Source organism: Garra rufa, chromosome 10 (assembly GCF_049309525.1).
Source record: "Garra rufa chromosome 10, GarRuf1.0, whole genome shotgun sequence".
NCBI lineage: Eukaryota > Metazoa > Chordata > Actinopteri > Cypriniformes > Cyprinidae > Garra > Garra rufa.
Window position 1 is genome coordinate 7,022,233 of NC_133370.1, and position 24,172 is coordinate 7,046,404.

The 24,172-nt window shown below is 32.9% G+C and overlaps 1 protein-coding gene across 1 annotated transcript; it reads right to left on the reverse strand.

The window, feature by feature from the left end:
* Nucleotides 1-2,244: 2,244 nt before the first annotated feature.
* On the reverse strand, nucleotides 2,245-22,451 carry shda (Src homology 2 domain containing transforming protein D, a). Its single transcript, XM_073848670.1, has 8 exons — nucleotides 22,314-22,451; nucleotides 19,408-19,472; nucleotides 18,881-19,217; nucleotides 16,510-16,663; nucleotides 16,102-16,299; nucleotides 11,962-12,142; nucleotides 8,766-8,885; nucleotides 2,245-5,763 (listed from the first exon to the last, which is right to left on the reverse strand). The coding sequence occupies exons 3-8, from the start codon at nucleotides 19,211-19,213 to the stop codon at nucleotides 5,577-5,579; spliced, it is 1,173 nt and encodes a 390-aa protein (XP_073704771.1). The 5' UTR covers nucleotides 19,214-19,217; nucleotides 19,408-19,472; nucleotides 22,314-22,451; the 3' UTR covers nucleotides 2,245-5,576.
* Between the last annotated feature and the right edge of the window lie 1,721 nt (nucleotides 22,452-24,172).

The window sequence follows — 24,172 nt, forward strand, 5'->3', positions numbered from 1 at the left end:
CAATTGTGAGAAATAATTTTCTCATAAATCTGACCTTTTTTTCTGAGAATTGGGTGATATAAACTCACAATTGTGAGAAATAAAGTCAGAATTGCGAGATTTAAACTCAGAATTCTGACTTTTTTCCCTTAGAAATTGATGATATAAACTTGCAATTGTGAGAAATAATTTTCTCATAAATCTGACCTTTTTTTTCTGAGAATTGGGTGACATAAACTCACAATTGTGAGAAATAAAGTCAGAATTGCGAGATTTAAACTCAGAATTTTGACTTTTTTCCCTTAGAAATTGATGATATAAACTTGCAATTGTGAGAAATAATTTTCTCATAAATCTGACCTTTTTTTCTGAGAATTGGGTGACATAAACTCACAATTGTGAGAAATAAAGTCAGAATTGCGAGATTTAAACTCAGAATTTTGACTTTTTTCCCATAGAAATTGATGATATAAACTTGCAATTGTGAGAAATAATTTTCTCATAAATCTGACCTTTTTTTCTCAGAATTGGGTGATATAAACTCACAATTGTGAGAAATAAAGTCAGAATTGCGAGATTTAAACTCAGAATTCTGACTTTTTTCCCTCAGAAATTGATGATATAAACGTGCAATTGTGAGAAATAATTTTCTCATAAATCTGACCTTTTTTTCTGAGAATTGGGTGATATAAACTCACAATTGTGAGAAATAAAGTCAGAACTGCAATATAAACTCATAATTACTTTTTCTCAGAAATGGATTATTATAAACTCGCAATCGCGCAAAAAAAAAAAAAAAAAAAAAAAACATTTACTTGAGTACATTTAAGATTAAAAATACTTTTTGTACTTCAAATAACATCAACAAATAGCATATACTTTAAGACTTTTACCCAAGTAATATTCTAAATGGTGACTTTAACTTCTACCAAAGTCATTTCTGGTAAGATATCTGTACTTTTACTTACGTATGGCTTTCAGGTACTTTACACACCACTGTTTGAGACAGCCCTCAAAAAAAGTCAATGACAATGAGTTTATCCAGATCTTTTCAGAAACATTTTAAGCCAGTCACCTGAGTCAAAAATGCCAGGTGTCTATCAGAAAAATATAAGTCACATGGTTAAAAGCCAAAATGGTCACTGGTAAAACATCTGCTGCTGTAGTGTAAATCACAAAAAGATAACTTTATGTTATTCTGCTGGCACCTATTTATCTATCTATAGTGGGAAAGCTACTACATTTATACAAATGCTGATCTTTTTAACTTATATTCAAAGAATCCTTAAAAAAAACTGCACTGATAATAAATCAGCATATTAGAATGATTTCTAAAGGATCATGTGATACTAAAGACTGGAGTCATGATGCTGAAAATTCAGCTTTGTATCACTGGAATAAACTGTATTTTAATGTATATTAAAATAGAAAACCACTATTTTAAATTGCAAAAATCTCACAATTTTTTTTCTGTATTTTTAATCAAATAAATGCAGCCTCGATAAGCATAAAAAACTACTTATGCTAAAAAACATTAATTTTACCGATCCCAAACTTATGAACGGCAGTGTACATACACCTGGGTTATATAGAAATAACCTGGTTTACATCCACAGACATTTGAAGGTAACTATCACTCCTTGTGAGAATTGGAGATTTGTTACTGCCACAGTAACACAAGAACACATATCAAATATATACAACAGATCCTCAAGATCCCAGCCAAACATCTGCATACATAAGAGTAGGTTTCTAGCCGTAGGCTTGGTGTTTTGAAGCAAACACCAGTAATTGTTGGTCTAGAGAAAGGCACAAACAAAAAAACGAGAGCACTGAGACAACTGAAAGACGGCGCTTTATAAAAGTCACCCAGCTGGTTGTTCTCATCTGCGACAGCGTGATATGCAAGACAATTCAGATGGGACATTGCCTTGACAGCATGTATCAGCTGTGTTGAGTCTCATTCTCACACACACACACACACACACACACACACACACACACACACACACACACACACACACACACACACACACACACACACACACACACACACCCAGAAGCATTAGCACTCAGAGTCAACAACAGAGTGTGTATAAGCTCGGTCACATGGAAGAGGGCTGACCTATTTTTTATTTTACAGTGTGTTGCATGAACGCTTTATGAGAAGGAACCCTTTCGCTGCCTGTTCACCCTTCAGCCTAGAAGCATCACATCCTGCCAAGATCCAATTGCGCAGATGACAATTCAACACACACACTTGAATTTTAGAAAACAACTCCTAATTTATTCCAAAGAATTGAAAAGCTGGAAAACAGCATATAGAAAAACAAACAAACAAACAAACAAACATAAATGCACTAAAATTACAGTCATCATAAACAATAGCTACCTTGTGGACTATAGCAATAGAAACCCTGTGTAGAAGTCTAAACAGAGTAGTGTGTGTTTTTGGAGGACGTGCAAGTAAACCAATCCCAAAACCACGCTCATTTGAAAGCGGTTTACTATAACATTGACTAAACAGCCGGAGATTGTGTTTCTTCGGAGGAAAATGCTCAAGTTTCATTTGCATTTACAAACATACGGATGCAGCTTATGATTACAGCTGACCTTATTTCAAATATCACAAACCCAGAAGCAACGGTTTCTCATAAAGCTGTAAGTATTGCTAAGAAGTCCCCAGAAACGAGCCGAAGATGGGTAGCATTGTGACAGCTGCCTTAAGTGAAGCCAAATGCCACAGTAATGACCGCTTCCTGTCAGGCTACGAGAGCGGAGCACTGAAGCGAATGAAAGTACAGCGTTAGATGGTCGGAGGACATCACTTCCTGTTTTCATCATCCTCAGCAGCTCAGGATTCTGGGAGCAGAATAAGTCTGTTAGCAGATGGCCATCCGGACAAGCGAAAGTCACATTCGGAACATTCCAGTGTCCTTTCTTCACTTCCTTACGGCTAAACCATGATTCATCGCTTCTAGTTAGTGACTAAAGGAAGTTAAGGGCCGGCGTCCTGTTCTTGTTCCTAAAGAGAAGGCCTCGTTTTTGCCTACAGTCACTCAAAATTCTAATTCAATCATTATTTACACATCCTCATGTCATTTCAAACCAGTATGAATTTATATAGTGGAATACAGAGGGAAGGATTTAATATTAAATTTACAGTAGAATTAAAGTTAATGGGAACCATTGAAAACACCCATATATTTTCTGACGCCATACATATGATTGCCAAAATCTAAGTTGTTATTATTTGTTTCCCTTGAATATGCAGAAACACAAATGAGAATTGAGAAACATTTACGTACATTGTGGTGTTATTAACGACATATTAGGTTTAAATTTACAGAAAGAGTTAATTATGAGGTAAGTGTAAATTATGTAATTGACATAAAATGTACTTGTTTTAATTATGACTTTAATCATTTCTGTTATTTGAACCTTCTATTAGCATGTCATAATTTCCCTTTCAGGTTCAAATCTGTCATAATTATGACTTCGTATGTCGATTTCAACTTTTTACCAACAGACCCAACACGTCATTCACATCTTTTCCTTTGCCCTAGTTTCAATGCGAAAACTTAATTGATGCCAATTTTAAGACAATTATGAGGTAAAACAAAATTTCACTTGTATTTATGATTTTCTGCTTTGTCATTTAAACTTTTTATTAGTCATACCTTTGACTGCCAGTTTGTAATTGTTGTCATAATGACTCTTAATGTATTTCAGATTTTGTTTTAATCTCATAATTATGACTTTCCCAGCTTCAACTTTTGCCAGTAAATATTTGAATATGCGGAAAAACATATGAGAATTGACAGCTGCAGCACAGTGAAACATTTACATACAGTTGAAGTCAAAAGTTTACATGCACCTTGCAGAAACTGCAAAATGTTATTTTAACAAAATAAGAGGGAATACAAATTGCCTGTTATTGTTTATTTAAGTACTGACCTGAATAAGATATTTCATGTTTGCATATAGTTGAATTTATAAAAATGACCCTGTTCAAAAGTTTACATACACTTGATTCTTAATACTGTGTTGAAACCTGAATGATCCACAACTGTTTTTTCTTTTTTTGTTTAGTGATAGTTTTTCTTTTTTTGTTTAGTGATAGTATAAGTCCCTTGTTTGTCATGTTCTACTGAAAAATCCTTCAGGTGCCACAAATTCTTTGGTTTTTCAGCATTTTTGTGTGTTTCCACCATTTCCAGCAATGACTGTCTGATTTTCAGATCCATCTTTTGACACCTAGGACAGCTGAGAGACTCATATGCAACTATTACAGAAGGTTCAAACACTGATGCTCCAGAAGGAAACACAATGCATTAAGAACCGGAGTGGAAACTTAATATAAATTTAAATAAATTTAACTTATTGCGTATTCTGGGGAACATGTATCTTCTGTTGCTTCTGAAGGGCAGTACTAAAAGAAAGAATTAAAATATTTAGGCAAAATAAGAAAATTCCTCATTACGTTCAAAAGTTTTCACCCTCGGCTCTTAATGCATCGATGCATTTCCTTCTGGAGCATCAGTGAGTGTTTGAACCTTCTGTAATAGTTGCATATAAGTCCCTCAGTTGTCCTCAGTGTGAGAAGACGGTTATTGCTGGAAAGGGTTGAAATACACAAAAATGCTGAAAAACCAAAGCATTTGTGGGACCTGACAGATTTTTTCTGAAGACTAAGAAACTCAAGAACAACTGTTACTAAACTAAAAAACAGCTGTGGATCATTCAGGCAACAACACAGTATTGTGTATCAAGTGTGTGTAAACTTTTAAACAGGGTCATTTTTATAAATGAATCTATTATTTAGTCTTGTGGACTATATGTAAACACATTATATGTGAAGTATCTTATTCAGGTCAGTACTAAATAAAAATACCATGCGTTTCATATGATTCCTCTTATTTTGGTAAAATAATTACAATTTTGAAGATTCTGCAAGGTGCCTGTAAAATTTTGACTTTAACTGTACATCTAAAATGGTAGTGTTTTCTTAACACTAAACTATTGCGTGGCTTTTATAAGACTTATATGAACTACATTTATGTTGATTTTGGTCACCATCCACCTTCACTGCTTGGGAAGAAGCGTTCCACAGAGGAAAGTCATACAGGTTCGGAATGACATGAGGTGAATTATTTCACTTTCTAAAATCAAGAAATTCTACCGAGGATGGAATTTGTACTGTACATCATTGCTTTAAAGTATTTAGCAAAATCTTTATAAATACTTTGGTCAGGCTACATTTCATTCTCAAATCCTAAATCTATCACTTGAGGAGTTTAGAGCAGAGAAAGGAATAATATTGCAGTTCCCAGTGTGACACGAAGACACTTCAGAGTCCAGTGGTGCGGAAAATATTCTTCACACACGTGTAGCACATCGATACAGTGTTAGTACAAGCTGACTGTGTTTTCAATCACATCAGGGTTGAATTTGATCGCATGCCTGAATATCAAATTCCCACTGCCAAAAAGAGCCTGCGGTATGTGATTGAAAATGAAGCAGTATAACTAGCCATCTGAGTAAAGCCCTGAGTGTGCGAGCGTGTGATAAGCGTGTATATGTGTGTGTGTGGGGTCTCAGAGTGTCTGCACCAGCACCGGGAACAGCAGAGACAGGTGTTCAGCTCCGCGGATGGGCAGTTTGTTTGTGGTGTAGAAATGAATGACTTCAGGGATGGAGTCAAACGGAGGACTGTTCTCTCCCAGGATGAACTTCCCATCACGAGACTGCGAGAACTTCATGTGCATGAACCCGTGACAGCTCCTGCAGAGACACGGAGACAAACAGATGGAGAGGGGAGAGAGAAAGTCTTTGAGTTTGCATATTACTTTGTGTGGCCGACCTGGAAGGGTCGAAATGTGTCAGTTTGTAGAGACTGCGGCATACTGTTTATACAACAATATTAGTAGGGAAGTTGTTTTTGTAAACTAAAACTTTTAAACATTTTTCATTCATTGAAACCAAGCTGAAATTAAATTACTGTACCATTTCATATTTGATATGCTAATTTCTAAACTTTGCTGAAAGACGCAATTTTCCACATGCATTCTGTTGTCTGATTGATAGTTTAGACTTTTTAGCAAGAAAAATGCAACTTTATAGTATAATTGCTGGGAGATACAGAGAGACAACTGATATTTAGCATGGATTTTATGTTAGTATAGTAAGTTTTCTACTATACTGTTATGGAGATCTCATTGATATACAAGCTATTAGAATTTTATTTGGCTTTTTGGCCATATAAAGATCAGCAACTGCACCAAATTGTATATTTTTGCTTAGTTTGGGCATTTGAATAAAATTATTATTTTTTTCCTCCTTGAGCGTGAACTCCGTATTTTCTGATATCATACTATATCAGCCATAAAAGCCAAATTATGTATACCAAAATGTATCAAATTAAATTTAAATATCGTCTAAAGGTTTTAAAAGTACTAAAATTACTCAAAAGTAATAAATAAATAAATAAATAAAGCTAAATACATTTTATTTTTATTTATAAAAATAATAATAAAAGCACATACAATTACCTAAACTAAAATGAAAAAAAAAATTAAAGCCAATTCAAAATATTAAATAAATAGTACAAAAATAGCACTGAAGTGGAAGCAGTAAATACAATTTGGAGAAATGGGAACATACACAAGTGAAAAAATTAGTTAAGAATTTATGGTTTCTGAGTGATGTTGCAACTCACCACATTATTAAAAAGGAAAAATAAAAAGGAAAAATAATTAAACAATGTGAAGCACATTTCATTTGTAAAGTAGTTCATGCACTGAATCATTTCACAACAGAAATGACAACAATAACTAATATATAAACCATTTATATTATTTATAGATTTATACGTCACCTGAAAGCTAATAAGCTTTCCATTGATGTGTGGTTTATTAGGATATGACAATATTACAACTATTTGAAAATTGGTACAAATATACCAGTGCTACTCAAGACTGGTTTTGTGCTTCAGAGTCACATATAGGGATTTAAACCATTTAAAAGTAATTAAAAACAAGATTTAAGATGATAAAATTACAATACCATAATGTAAGGTTTTGGTCACACTGCTCACCCCATTAAACTGAAAAGCAGCCACGCTTTTTGGTGGGCACTACATTATTAATATCATGCTAAATGCATTCAGACCCACACAAAACACCTTAAACCTGAATATATCACACAGAACCAGAATAACTGGATCTAACTGCCCTCCAGCAGTAGAACATGTAGCATGAGTGGGAAGGGAAAGACAGAAGGAAAAAAAAAAAAAAAAAAAAATCAATAAATGAAAGCAGACCTAGAAAGAGGTAGCAAGGGAGTACCAGATGGCTGCTAGGGCGTTGTTAAGTGGTTGCTAGGGTGTTCAAACTGGTTGCTAATTGGTTGTTTACTCGCCAAAGTATAATTAAAACCACCCTCATGTCTCTTTAATAGTCTGGTTTCTAGATGACTCTGGTCACTCCTTCAATGCGAACTAATGGGATTTTTATGGAAGCCCATTTCCACCACTTAATAAAAAAATAAAAGGTTATTGTGTGACTAATCACAATTCTTTCTGACTTTATATGATGCAATTCTGATTTTATAACTCTCAATTGAGGGTTTATCTCACAGTTCTGAGAAAAAAAAAAAAAGGTCAGAATTGTGAGTTTATATGACGCAATTCTGACAAAAAAATTCAGAATTGTGAGATTAAAAAGTCGCAATTACCTTTTTTATTTTATTTAGCGGCGGAAATGTGCTTTCATAGATTACTGTCAAAATTCTAAAAAAAAAAAAAAAATTCTAAAAAATCAGGTGCTTTTTTTTTTTTAGAGTATATGGAGTAGTACATAATCATGTATATATTGTTGGTAATTCTGTGCCCAGAAAAACACTATAGACTCTTAATGGTCTTTACACAATTGATAAAATATGTGACCCTGGACCACAAAACCAGTCTTAAGTCGCTGGGGTATATTTGTAGCAATAGCCAAAAATACATTGCATGGGTCAAAATTTTGGATTTTTCTTTTATGCCAAAAATCATTAGGAAATTAGGTAAAGATCATGTTCCATGAAGATTTTTTTTGTAAAATTCCTACTATAAATATATCAAAATGTAATTTTTGATTAGTAATATGCATTGTTAAGAACCTAATTTGGACAACTTTAAAAGTGATTTTCTCAGTATTTTGATTTATTTGCACCCTCAGATTCCAGATTTTCAAATAGATGTATCTCGGCCAAATATTGCCCTATCCTAACAAACCATATATCAATATAAAGCTTATTTATTGAGTATTCATATACCTTATGACTGGTTTTGTGGTCCAGGGTCACATATTTCCTTTGAAGATGCAGAAAGACAAACCTTATTTAGCAGGAACAATTTGCTCTATTTATAGTCAAACGACTTTGACTGTTTCATAAAACGAAAGTGAATGTGGGACAAGTACTTCAATTATTACACATCTGAAAACAATCACAGCACAAAGCAGTAGCTGGCAGTTTAATGGACACTTACAGCACAATAATAGAATGCAATAAGGAACGTTCAGGTTATCAGTGGCCTTGTTTATAGGTACTAATGGACTGAACCAGACCAAAAATGCCTGAGATAAGTCACAGCACAACTCTGAATTGCAGCAGAAGCTGATATGAAAATCAAAGCGACATAACAGTCTACTTGTGAGGGAATGACTAAGCTACTCATTCCATAAAGCATGAGTTTTTGGGCTGTAAGAGTGTGAGAGAGAGTGAGTTTGTGTGTAGGAGTGTACCTGAGAGACAGAGAGTAGTCATTTCGGCTGGTCTGGCTTTTCCTCACCAGGTAACTGCACTCCTTACAGAGCGTGAGCAGAGATTCAGCTTCAGAGCGAGTTAATGCACCATGGTACCATCTGAAACACACACAGATTTCACACATATTTCAGTATTTAAAACGTATCTTTAAACTGACAATCTGCAAAGGATTTTAAACGCATGTTCAAATACTCCATTAGTGACACTGCACCACAAAACCAGTCTTAAGTTGCACGGGTATATTTGTAGCAATAGCCAAAAATACATTGTAGGGGTCAAAATGATCGATTTTTCTTTTATGCCAAAAATCATTAGGATATCAAGTAAAGATAATGTTCCATGAAGATATTCTGTCAACTTCATACCGTGGATTCGCAAAATGCATTGCCAGGAACTTTATTTGAAAAAATGTAAAGGTGATTTTCTCAATATTTAGATTTTTTGCACCCTTTCAAATAGTTGTATCTCAGCCATTGTCCAATCCTAACAAACCATGCATCTTGGAAATTTATTGAGGTTTTAGATGTGGTCCAGGGTAACACTTGATCTCAAACAATTGTTCATACAGGGTTTGTACAGATACTATAAAATTAAATTCCAGGAATTAAGTGCTTTCCAAGCACTACTTTTTTGATTTTCAAGTTTCAAGCAGATATCTCACTTATCAAACATAAGATAAATTGATAAATAATGTACTAATGTACAAATAATACCAAAAATGAACCATGTTTTTCCTACACTAGCCACAGATTAACCATGGTATTAAACTGTGGTTTTATATATATATATATATATATATAAATAAACTAGTTACTACATTTTTACTATAGTAAAACTGCAGTTAATTTTCTTAAAGGATTTGTATATTTAGGTATACTTTAATTCCTTTTTCTTCCTTCAAACCGCACTGATGTGATATTTTCTACTTTTCAATAAAAAAAAATGTCAGAAAAAAGATTTGTGAACATGCACTGATAAAAATGATTTTGTGGTGAAGTAAATAAAACAGAAAAACAAATGTAATTTCTACATTAAATAATTAAGTTCAGGCAAGAATTTAAAAAATATATAAATTCAATATTAGCAATTTAAGCTCAATTTAAGCTTGTAGAATTTAAAATTTGAACTCATATGTGACCCTGGACCACAAAACCAGTCATAAGGTTAAATTTGACAAAACTGAGATTTATCAATAAATAAGCTTTCTATTGATGTATGGTTTGTTAGGATAGGACAATATTTGGCTGAGATACATCTATTTGAAATCAGAAATCTGAGGATGCAAAAAAATAAAAAAGACTGAGAAAATCACCTTTAAAGTTGTCCAAATTAGGTTCTTAACAATGCATATTACAAATCAAAAATTACATTTTGATATGTTTACAGAAGGAATTTTACAAAAAATCTTCATGGAACATGATCTTTACTTAATTTCTTAATGATTTTTGGCATAAAAGAAAAATCAAAAATTTTGACCCATACTATGTATTTTTGGCCATTGCTACAAATATACCCCAGCGACTTAAGACTGGTTTTGTGGTCCAGGGTCACATATTTTATTTAACATTGTTTGTTATTTTTACAAAGATTGTTTCAGTAAATATCAAAGTCATGATCCCATTGTTCCCATCATGCATTTGGGCATGAATAATTAATAAGGTTACATTTTTTGCTGTTTTCGAGATGCATTTACACTGTTTTATGGTTGCTTTTGTTGTTTAGATTAAGTAACGTATTGTTTTGTAACATCTAGAGTTCATTTCCTACTTAAAATGACCCATTCATATTTAAAAACTATTCACTGATTGTGCATGAATACTTCATGTGCAAAGTATTGAGGTCTCTGTGTTCATTTGGTTAGTAACTACATTATTACTATTAAAAACAATAAGGTGCTGTCTACTTGCTTACATACATGTTTGTAAGTGAACCACATGCTTTAATGCCATTGTCTTTTAAATAATTCAAGCACTTTTTAAAAGTATCTCTTTAGGAATATCGCTATTTTCAAGGGTTTTCCAGACCTTACATTTCAAAAAGTCAAATTCAAGTACTTCAAGCACCTCGTACGAACCCTGTACATAAACAAGTTCATAAATAAGTTTTTCACAAAAACTAACTTTCTGTGGCTGTTTGGGTGCAGTGAAACGCCCACACATGTAGAAAACAGAAAACATCTGGTTCACGTTTGCATTATCCTCTGTCACTGGCCATAATTCTTCATAATTCTCTCTTTGAAATCAGGATTAGGCAAAAATAATGTATTCAGGATCATCCATACATGTAAAATCTCATTATTATTGAAAAATAATTGTAATCTGGCTCAGAGGAAGATGGGAATCATGTCTTTGTGACAGTGTTTCTGCTGATTAAGGGATAAAACAAGACTTCTTTACTTTACAAATGTGACCCTGGACCACAAAACCAGTCTTAAGTCGCTGGGGTATATTTGTAGCAATAGCCAAAAATACATTGCATGGGTGAAAATTATTGATTTTTCTTTTATGCCAAAAATCATTAGGAAATTAAGTAAAGATCATGTTCCATGATGATTCTTTGTAAAATTCCTACTGTAAATATATCAAAATGTAATTTTTGATTAGTAATATGCATTGTTAACCTAATTTGGACAACTTTAAAGGTGATTTTCTCAGTATTTTGATTTTTTTGCACCCTCAGATTCCAGATTTTCAAATAGATGTATCTCGACCAAATATTGTCCTATCATAACAAACCATATATCAATAGAAAGCTTATTTATTGAGCTTTCATATGATGTATATATCTCAGTTTTGTAAAATTTAACCTTATGACTGGTTTTGTGGTCCAGGGTCACAAATGCAAAAATGCTAGTGTGCTGAGCTATGGAGCGAAACGGACACTATTTTTGGAATCGGCAGTAAGAAACGAGTATTGGATTTCACTCAGGAAATATGATGCAGAGTGCTGTAATGAAATTTTAGCAGAATGCTCTTCTGTTAAATTCAACTACCGATGCACACCGGATAACTTTCCTGAGGTAAGCGTTTCACCACGCCACATCAGATATGCACTCATTTGACAGTCATATCATTGTTATTTGCCTAGTCATATTCTTTTTGCTTAAATCTGGCAGTTTTCTGTATTAAACAGATTGAGCAGCACAGACCAGGCTGTTCGTGTGTTAATACATACACTTGTTTCTCCAAGGGCAGTGTGGGATCCACTCTCTCTCCCAGGATGCCGTGTGTGTTGCTAGGCTTGTGCAGACTGGTGGCTCTGCTGGACGAAGGGCTGATTCTGGACGCTCCTGCCTTCCTCGGCACCTCGTCGCGGGGCAGCGTACATTGATCCCAGTCTCTGGCTTCAAAAGTTACTACAACATCAAAAAAAGAGAAAAGAGTTACACTTTAGATGGGGAGCAATTCTCACTATTAACTACAACTCCTAATTTGCTTCTTATTAAAAATGAGTAAGGTAGTTAAATTTAGTTATGGGGTTGGATTAAGGGATCTAAAATATGATCCTGCAGAATAAGGCATTAATGTGTACTTCAATAAACAGCCAGTATGCTAGTAATATGTATGCCAATAAGCAACTACAGTGAGAACTGTAAAAATATGTACATTCAAAATAATTTTATTATATTTTATTTGTATGTATTACATATATTAGTATTAAAGTTCACATTTAAAATTGTTTTAATTTTTGATGTTTTTCCATAAAATGCATTGCTACTGCAATAACACTATCAAATTAAAAAACTGAGCATTTCCTACTATTACTACTAATAAATATTTATTATTCAATTATTATTTAAAATTTACCTATACAACTATTTAACTAAAATTAAAGGGTAACACTTTGTAATAAGGTTCATTAGTTAAAATTAGTTAACTACTTAAGTTAACATGAACTGAGAATGAAGAATACTTCTACAGCATTTATTAATCTTAATGTTAATTTCAACATTTACTAATGCATTAAAATCCAAAGTTGTGCTTTTTGACATTAACAATGAACGACTTTATTTGTTATATATACACACTTTATATATACTAATATATAAGATTTTATATATATTTCTGTAATAAAATTATTCATTGTTTGTTAGTTAATGTTAGTTAACACATGGAACCTTATTGTAAAGCGTTACCAATTAGAGAAATAAATTATTGCTGTAAAGGTTACTACAAAACAATTTTGAACTTTGGAAATGAGTGAGTTACAAAAAAGATGCATTAAAATTAATTTGATTTATTTTAATGTATATACTTGATTGATATTTAAAGTATTATACATATTTGAATTTTCATAAATAAAGTGATATATTTGTATAAATATTTAAACATGTTTTGATTGCTTTAAAAGTATAAATGTATTAAACTATGTAGTATATCTTAAAAATATATATTTCGGAACATTGTGAAATTAAGACAATCGAAAACACCTCCAACCCACAATTTTGTGCAAAAAAGAAAAAGAAAGGTAATTAATTAAAAAAAATGAAAACTTTCCAAGAATCTCCATATAGTGGACTTCTATGGTGCCCATGAGTTTGAAGCTGCATTTAAACTGCATTTTGGAGGTTCAAGGAGCTCTAAACAATCCCAGCCAAGGTAGAAGGGTCTTATGTAGCGAAACGATCGGTCATGCGCACTCAGTGTAATCCGGGGCAATACAGTTAGGGTTTGTTGAAAAACTCCTCTCTCATTTTCTCCTCCAACTTCAAAATCGTCCTACATCGCCGTTTTACCTTTTTTGGTAAAGTGCACTTGACCTTCTTTGCATGTTTACCTCGTAAACACCAAGTCAGTACTTCTGCAGCGATGTAGGGTGATTTTAAAGTTGAAGGAGAAAATGAGATGAGAGTTTTTCGACATACCCTAACTGTATTGACCTGGATTACACAGACTACACATAGCATAGCAGAGCTAAAAAAAGATAAGCATTTGAGGTTAAAAAGTATGTAAACTTTATTTATTTATTTTTTTTTAAGAAAATGACAGATCATTTCAATCAGACCCTTCTTCCTTGGCATTATACTGCATTTAGTAAGTTCAAACTGACGGGCACCATTGAAGTCCACTATATGGAGATAATTCCTGAACAAATTCTTTACAACTGAAGAAAAAAAAGGCACGAACATCTTGGATGACAACAGGGCGAGTACTTTATCAGGACATTTTTGTTTTGGAAGTGAACCAATTCTTTGAAGGGTTTGTTCAAACCACTATCCATCAGTATGGGCATTAAAAGCAGTGTTTTATGCTTTTGCAAACAACAATAGTTGCTCTCTCCCAGCATCACCGTTCCTGCTGTGACAGTCTTGGTAGAGACTGATCTGAGAAGCTCTTGCCTTGTTTGTGAGGAATCTGCATCTGACAGAGCGTGAACAATCCATGAGCAACCGGCAATCTGATCAGAAGTGGTGAAATGACCATGTGATGAAGAGTGTGTGTGTGTGTGTGTGTGTGTGAGATGCAGAGAAGTCGTCAAAAAGTGGCTCTGATCATTCTGCATGACTGCTCTACTCCTCTCCTCTGTCTCAGTGTATCAAGACCCCCCCAAATGCATCTCCTTACAAGAAAATCATAGACATCTTCCTTTTCTCAAGTGCAGGATAAAAGACAGACTGCAGCTGCAGATCATTTTATTGAATGCAGACAAATCCATTGTTCACAGCTGCAACTGATAACTGCTTTGCTTATGAATTTTTGCCAACGTCTAGTGATTTAAGAAAATTTACCAGCTGTAAAACATTATTATAAATTTAAAATAACATTATACTTTTATTCTGCCACAAGAGTATTTGCATTATTATTTGAAAAACAGACCTACTTGGACCTGAATGATTATATTAACTTTAATTATAATAAATTTATTATAATTAATATTAACATTTTTAAAATAAGTTCATATAATAACACTAAATAACATAATAGTTAGAAATATTATTATTGCAATAACACCAAGTAAACAGTGCAATATAACAGTATTTATTATTATTAATAAGAAGAAATTTGATGTTATTTAATTTATTATTATTATACATTTAAAAACTATTAATAAAGACAGTTAACAAGCACTGCATAGTAGTAAAAATAATATTTTTTAATGTTATAATTTTGATGATGATGATGATGAATAAAACTTTATAAATAATCAAAAACATTACTAATTCTACTTTTAGGTTAACAAGCAAAGCATAATAGTAATAATAATAATAATGCAAACAATATATTTTTATGTTATTAAGAAACTGTCAATAAAGAATCAATAAAGATGATATTGCTATAATACTACAGAGTAAGCAATACATAACAACAACAACAACAACAATAATAATGCAAACAATATATTTTGTTAAGAAACTGTCATTAAACAACCAATAAAGATGATATTATTCCTAAAACACTACAGAGTAAGCAACGCATAATAATAATAACAATAACAAAAACAATAATAATTTAAAACTATAAATATTCATAAAGAATAAGAAATACATTAATATTGCTACAATACTATCAAGTTAACAAGAAATGCATAACAGTAAAATGTAAAATGTATTACTATTATATTAAAAAATAAAGAATCAATAAAGATATTATTGCTATAATACTAGCGAGTAAGCAAGTAATGCATAATAATAATAATGTTTAAAATTTAATTATGTTTAATGTTATTTAATTTATTATTAAAAACAATCAAAGAAATACATTACTACTGTATATAATACTATAATACCAATAACAAGCACAGGATAATAATACAAATAATATTTTTTAATGTTATTCAATGTAATATAAATATTTTCATTATCATTTTATTATTATTATTATTATTATTATATTTAAAAACTGTCAATAAATAAAGATATTACTGCTATAATACTACGGAGTAGGCAAGTAATGCATAATAATAATAATAATAATAATAATAATAATAATAATAATAATAATAATAAATGTTTAATGTCAGTGTATTTTTTATTTTAACAATTTATTTTAAAACACATAGATCAATAAAGAAATATCACTATATAATCAATATATAATACTAATAACAATAACATTTTATAGAACAACAGTAATTTTGGTTGCTAATATTTACGACCATCTTAATTTCAAGTGCTAAACCTCAGAGCTTTTTTTTTTTTTTTTTTTGGCAGAAAGCCAAAGGAAGCTGCTCCAAAACAACAGCTGACTGTTTCATATACTCACATTTATCCATTGCTGACTGTTAATTTTGGACCCTGCTTGTACTGTAGTACACTACATTTTCAAAAGAGCATGAAAACATCTATCCAAATGTCTACTCAACAACACATCTTACCAGCGAAGGCTTTGGAGATATTCTCCTTCTTCCACTCCCAGGGTTGGTCGTACTCATCCGCCGGCCTCTCGTCGTCCTGGGGCAGACGGCTCTCTCTCTCGTCCTCCACAGGGGCCGCCCGGGGCCGAACTCTCTCCTCGTATGGGCTGTCGTAGAGCTGCGGGCTGTTTCTGCCCCGGTCTGTGCTGTGCTGGAGCTCTGACATACGACAAACACATTCAGTTGAACCAGGCAACATGATATTACATTATGTATGAGTATTATTAAAGTGAATGAGGATTGGAGTTGTCAAGCTTCGAAAAATGTAAGCAAAAGTACCACATACCACAGGCCAGACCGCAAAGTAAACAGACTGTAATAACAATGGCTAAATTGGTATTCAAGAGATCCAGTGGGGAATTGCTATACCGCTTATGAATCGCTGGGCCTCAAACGGCTCCATGTAACTGCTGGAGGCTTCTACGGCGTTCTGCTCCCAGCCGGGTCTGGGTCGCGGGTCCGGTCTGGCGTCAAACGGGTCCGAGTAGTCTGTCTCCCCGACCGCAGGAGCTGAGGGAACCACCTGAAGAAAAAGAACAAGGAACGAGTGATGAACATGACCATCATATGAAGTCATTTTACACTTCTGCTACCTCATGAAAATGCATATAAGCAATTTTATTCCAGCATTTTCACTCACTAAAACTGAAATCATAAAAAAAAAAACACTGAAATAAAACTTAATATACAACTATTACTTACAATAGACATAAAAAGCATGCCAAAACTACAAGTAAAATGAATGGAATTGAAAATACAAAAAAAAAAAAAAAATATATATATATATATATATATATATATATTACACACATATAACATTTTATATTATATATATCAAATGTGTATTTTTTTATTGATAGCTTTTTAGATTTATAGTAGCAATGAATTGAATAATTAAATTACATCAAATAAATCTTATTAATATTATGCTGTTTTTAATATTTTAAATAATTAACTGAATAAAATCAAATTAAGAAATATTCTTATTCTTATTTGTATACACTACTATTGCATTGTATACTTAAAAATAACATTTCTTTATTGAACTATTACTAATAAGTCTACTAAATTACTAGTAAAATGAAACTTAAGTAAAACTGAAAATACAAAAATAAAAAACTACTATACGCACACACTTAAAAAAAGATAGTAAAATTAATTATTATTATAACATTTGAATAAACTATTTTTTCATTATTCTGTTACTTTAGTAGTAAAGCAATACTAATCCTTCTTTGATCCTTTTATATTTATAATAATAACAATAAATTGAATGTCAAATAAAGTATTATTATTATTATTATTATGCATTTTGTTTACCAAGTGTGGTAGAAGCAACAGTATTGTATTTATTAATTATTTCTTTTTTTTATATTTATAATAATAAAAAATAGAAAAACATCAAATAAATTGCCATATTATTAATAATATTGTGCTTTTTTTTTTTACCAAGTAATGTTGTAGCAGCATTAGTAATATATATCTTTATTGAATATACTGAATATGAAATGTTTGTAATAATAAATTGAATAACATCAAATTAAGAAATATTATTATTGCTATTATTTACTTGGTGTTATTGCAGCAATAATAACATTCTTATTGATTTATATAGTTTATAATAATACTATGACTAATATTATTAAATAAACTATACCATATTTTAATTATTTTAAAATAACTTTAATAATCTGTATTAGTTATTAGTATTAGTAATTTAGAATTTTAATATTAATAAATGAATTACTATTTGATGATGATTAATGAGCACAGTGTTATGTGTGTGGGAATAATAAATGTTTTATATAAATAGTATCAGAACTAATCAGCTAAAAACACAAAATCACACAACTACTTAACATAATATTAAAAATAATGCCAATTTAAATTATAAACCCTTTTAACAACCACAAGCCAAAAACTTGCAGTTTATAATTTTTTATACAAACATAAAACATTCAAAAGCAGACACTAGTAATTAAATAATACTAAAAATAGAAAAGGACTTAAAAAAAAAAAAAAAAAAAACTGAAATTGCCAGCCACTAATTCCATTATGCTAACATTGATTGCACAGAAAAGGCCATGACTTTTTGTTTCACAAGGAAAAGGAGATAAATGAAACAAAATTTGGAGTGACAAGTCAACATTGTCATTTTTGGAAACCCAATCCCTTTAAAACCCAAAACGAATGAAAGAGAGGGTTGGTGTGAGAGCCTATAAAACCTGCAGGCATTGGGATTAAATGTATTTGGGTTAATGAAATTGATTCCCAACACTCACACCCTTCACCTCTAACAAAAGACAATCATCAACTGCTGAGCTCAGGAAACGCGAGCGAATTGTGTCTCGTTGGTTTACGACATCAGCAAAACTCATCCATGACACGTGCACCAAACAAATCTACTCGAAATCAATCACACAACAATGTAATCCTAGAAAAACAAACACCGCGACTCTCGAAACGCAATTGTGACCCATTTATGATGAAAGAAATTGTCTGGAAGGCCTTTAAACAACCATATAATCAATAAGCCGGAAAACTAAATTCACAGAAAAAAACATTAAAAGAGGAAAATGCTTAAAATAATAATTATTCATCAAGATGAACACTAAAGCACACTACTAAACTACGTTTTTACACTTTCTGGCATAAGTTCAGGAAACCTTTCAAAGCACATAATTCGTACTGAAAACAGTCCCATTTAAGCCCTCCATATGTTAAGAAAACAAAAACTCACAGGGGCCTGCGGTTCCTCAAAGGTCACAATGTTCAGCGGTACTTTGCTGCGCCCAAATTCCTGAGATTCCACTTTTATCAGTCTGTGTTTGGGAGACACAATCTTCACCTCCACACCGTTGGATAGCACCGTGCCAAACGCGGGGAACGTTTCCAACGAACCGGAGCCGTTCAACACTCGGTTCTCAGAGGGTTCGTAGGGGTCCTCAAAGTCCAGCTCTTTCTGAGCCCTGTAGGCCCGTAGGATCTCGCTTTCGGTGTAGTCTGGTTTCGGGGGCTGCGGCGGTCCTTTCCTGCTGCCAAAACTTAGGTGATCTCTAAACCACTTTGCCATGGGTCTACGACCAAAACGAGATCGAAAAAAAATAAAAAAATGTTAAAAGAGCGGTTATGCTTCTAAAACGGACTTTATCCTAGTTTCATTCCGTGGAGCGCCATCCATAAATTCTGAAACACCTTAACCAATACGTTACTTATTACTCACAGCGTGTCAATAAATGGCAAATATGATATTGTGCAATAGCTCACCTCAGTTTCCCCAATGCATCGACGCTTTAGAACATCCAACACCTGTTTGCTTGGAACAAAGTGATCTGGAAAGCAAAATCACGGTTGTGATGTATTACAAAAGCAAGAAATGTAAAAGTAAGGCACATGTGGATTACTTTAAGCCCTCACTAGAAAAGACAGACTGTATTGATAACAAAACACACAAATGAACAGTCATAATTTACTGTTACAAAACCTGTATGACTTTAATTCTCACGTGGGACACAAAAGTAGTTAGTTCGCAGAATGTCTAGGCAGCTCTTTTTCATACAATGAAATAGGGATGCACTGAAATGAAAATTCTTGGCCAAAGTTGAAGAAAATTATACACTGGGCCAAACACGGTTTGTGTTTTTCAAACAATTTCTTTCACCATTGCATAAATTAAATAGCCAATATTTGCTTTTTACAGTTATGTCTCGCTTTTCATAGAAAAAAAAAATCAATTGTAAAACAACTCAAAAACATTTACTAAACATTACACATGTTTCACATTCCAGTAGACATTATAGCCCACCAACAAAGCGCAATTTAACTTGACTAAGATTTATGTTAGTAAAATAATATTCTTTGGCCATTTTTAAGACCCTCTTTCTTGAATCAGGCATGTGTTTTAATTGCACAAATAAATGCAGCCTTGCTGAGCAAAGGAGAATGTTATAATAAATGTATTAATGTGATGATTGTTATTATTTTTGTCCTACTTTATTTTATTTTACAGAACAACAGTAAGATGACAATACTAACAATTACAAATGTTGACTTTTATTTTGGCAGAAACCCACAAGACCTCAGTACTACTTTTTGCTGACAGCAGCAGATTTATGAATGATTCTCATCAAGCAGATTTCCTTCGCACTTTGGACTTTAACAGCTCTGCACAAGCTCCTTAGCCAGGGTTCAGTATAAATACAATTTGCGCGTGTATTAGACAACATAACGTTCTGTAGTTTATTTACTAATGGTTTAAGGCCCTTTCGCAATTTCAGTTAACATACAGTAACCAGCAACAACCACCCCTTTCTCTTCTCAAGGAAGACATGCGATGTGATACTGTCAGTCCTTGCAATGATTTTTGCGTCTTTCTCTGACAGTTTTAATTAAATGCTTCCACACCTCCTGAATGTTTGCCGCATTAGTGCCCGTCTCTATTTGATCATGTCAGGACATTGTTCGCAATCATTTATTTAGACTTTTCGCTTATTCGGCCGAACACTGAAAGAGCTTTTTTTGTTGCTACTTTCAGCCGAATAATTTCGGTTGCCAAACGTTCTGTGCATCCCTACAAAGAAAGTGAATGGTAACCATGTCTGACAAGTGAGACTTTAGGCAATAATGTTTCAAATTGAAGTATTTTTCCTCACAGAAATCACTCATGTGATTCAGAACACATTTAGGGCTCTAAATGATCCCAGCAAAGGAAAAGGGTCTTATCTAGCGAAACAATAGTTTATTTTCTAAAAACATTTACAACTTATATACTTTTTAACCTCAAATGCTCGTCTTGTCTAGCTTCGGCAATACGAGCGCTTGAGATGAAAAAGTATATCTGTTGTAAATGTTTTTTAAAAACTCAGGGGCACCATAGAAGTCCATTATATCAAGAGAAATCCTGAAATGTTTTACTCCAAAAACATAATTTCTTTATAACTGAAGAAAGAAAGACAAACATCTTGGATGACAAGGGAGTGAGTACATTATCTGTAAATTTTTGTTTTGAAAGTGAACTACTCCTTTAAGTTTGCTCAACTTTTTGCCTTTTACAAAGCAAATTGATTTCAAAATATAACAAATGTTATAAATTACACTTCAAATATTGTTAAAACGTAATCATTTATTGATTTACCTCTGAATTTGTTAAATAAAATAGGTTATATAACCTTTCTAATACTGTTTCAGTTGTGACACATTTCTGACTATTTTCTTTAGGGAAAAAAAAACGTTTTCAACTCTGCCTTTGAACCAATTCTGTAAAATGGACCATATAAGCAACTTTTCTGATGCTCTTTGTCCTTTTTAAACCAAACAAACATCCTCAGTCACGTTTACATTCACTCGATGAATGAAAACGATCCAATGAAGGTAGTGACTAAGCTTAATCCCTCACATTATGCCTAACAAATGCTTGTTTGTTTAATGGAAGATATAAAACAATAGAATTTGGAAGAAAATCAATGTCAACGAAGCGTTACATAATTTTAATTTATGGCGAGCGGTTCCTTTAAACAGAACACATATCGTCATATTTAACGTTATATGAACTGATAAGCCAAACACTAATGCTATTGTACAGTACTTGGGTGATAAACGGAAAAAAAGCGATGATTTCACTTAAATGAAAACAAATAAATCGAACATTATTGAAAAAAGAAAGTTTCACACATACAAAACAAACTCGCACTGCTCAATCTTGGCAAAGAATCCTGTCAAAACAAGAACATGCACCAACCGTACACACCCACTTTCTATTTGTTCCCTCTTAAATTCAAGACATAATAGAGATTTCGATAGACTGAAATAAACAAAAACTGTCAGTTTAGATTAAAACTCATGTTAGCAACCTGGCTAACATCTTTAAACTCCAACATGCCCTATTATAGTCACTTTATTTGCCGACAAATGTGATTATATACATGAACACCGAGGTAAATTGAACACAGAAGTCGAACCCCGAACTAATTTAAAGCACAAAAGTAAAAACCAACAAATTTAGGTTGCATTTTGTTAGCCGGCTTGCTTGCTGGCTGGCGTGCTAACTATGCAGTGCGCGTTCCCGATGGATACTCACAAACGAGCGTGCAAACTGCTCATCTAATACATCAGTTATAACTAATTTAAACAACCTATAAACCCACAACCCTCTAAAACATTTGCAAAACACTCACCTCTCAATGATGGGCGGATGGAAGTGAGTGCATAAAGCAGCTGTGAGGGGAATCTCAAAAAGTGACGAGCGTGTGCACGTCCAGATGGATGGATGAGTTGCATCGGATTGCATTGGTTGTTGCAGCTCAGCTGGTGAACAACACACAAGCTCTACTTTTTGTTGAAGCCCACAGGAGACTTGCATTGTCTTTGTTCTTGCTGAGGCATTTCATTTCACGTGCTGGATCGTGCTTTTGCTTGCATCCTGCAAAATGTTGCATGACTGCAAAGCAGAGCTGTTAAAGTGCAGGGTGTTTAAATAAAACAAAGTGATTAAGTGCAATGAAATGCATGTATGCAAGCTTCTGGTTAACCAAACACACTAATTGAAGCAATACAATTCAATACATGCCCCATCTGTCACACCAGCCCTCATTAACACCTTCTCCATCAGCATATAGAGGTCAAATTGTAAGGTAAGAAGGTCACCAGCACTTTGGTGGATCAATATGGGAGATGGTGAGTAATGGCTAGGCACACATTGAATCGCATTAACATCACATTAGCAAGTGTTACCTTGAACACCAAAAAAAAAATTGAGTAACTTTTGGCAATTTTACACTGCAAAGGTGGCAAATAATCACATTTAGGTGCATCTACATAAGGTTGGGTCTGCCACAAAATAAAAATAAAAAAGGTAATTGTCACAATTTAGACTTTTCCATGCAATTCTGAATTTTATAATCAGGCTCCTATAGTTTAACATTGCACTGAATTGTGATCAGAAACCAAGTAGCCTTAAAGAACAAAATAAAAATAATGTACTCACCCCCTTGTCAGTCAAGATGTTCATGTCTTTCTTTCTTTAGTCATAAGGAAATTATGTTTTTGAGGAAAACATTTCAGGATTTTTCTCCATATGTGACCCTGGACCACAAAACCAGTCATAAGGTTAAATTTTACAAAACTGAGATGTATGCATCATATGAAAGTTCAATAAATAAGCTTTCTATTGATGTATGGTTTGTTAGGATAGGACAATATTTGGCTGAGATACATCTATTTGAAAATCTGGAATCTGAGGGTGCAAAAAAATCAAAATACTGAGAAAATCACCTTTAAAGTTGTCCAAATTAAGTTCTTAACAATGCATATTACTAATCAAAAATTACATTTTGATATATTTATAGTAGGAATTTTACAAAAAATCTTCATGGAACATGATCTTTACTTAATTTCCTAATGATTTTTGGCATAAAAGAAAAATCAATAATTTTGACCCATTCAATGTATTTTTGGCTATTGCTACAAATATACCCCAGCGACTTAAGACTGGTTTTGTGGTCCAGGGTCACATATAGTAGATTTCTATGGTGCCCAGAGTTTGAACTTTCAAAATGCAGCTTCAAAGGACTCTAAACGATCCCAGCCGAAGAAAGAAGGGCCTTATCTAGCAAAACAATCGGTTATTTTATAAAAAATAAAATAAATAAATAATACAATTTATATACTTTTTAACCTCAAATGCTCATGTGTACTGCAGTTTATGGCTCATTTTCTAATCCAACTTCAAATATGTTTTTTTTAGAAAATAACTGTTTTGCTAGATAAGACCCTTCTTCCTCAGCTGGGAACATTTAGAGCCCTTTGAAGCTGCATTTAAAGTGGATTTTGGAAGTTCAAACTCGGGGCACCATAGAAATCCATTATATAGACAGAAATCCTAATGTCTTCCTCAAAAAACATAATTTCTTTACAACTGAAGAAAAAAGACATGAACATCTTGGATGACAAGGGGGTGAGTACATTATCTGTAAGCTGTTGTTCTGAAAGTGAATTACTCCTTTAATTCAGATGTTTAAAGTCACTTTTTGTGACA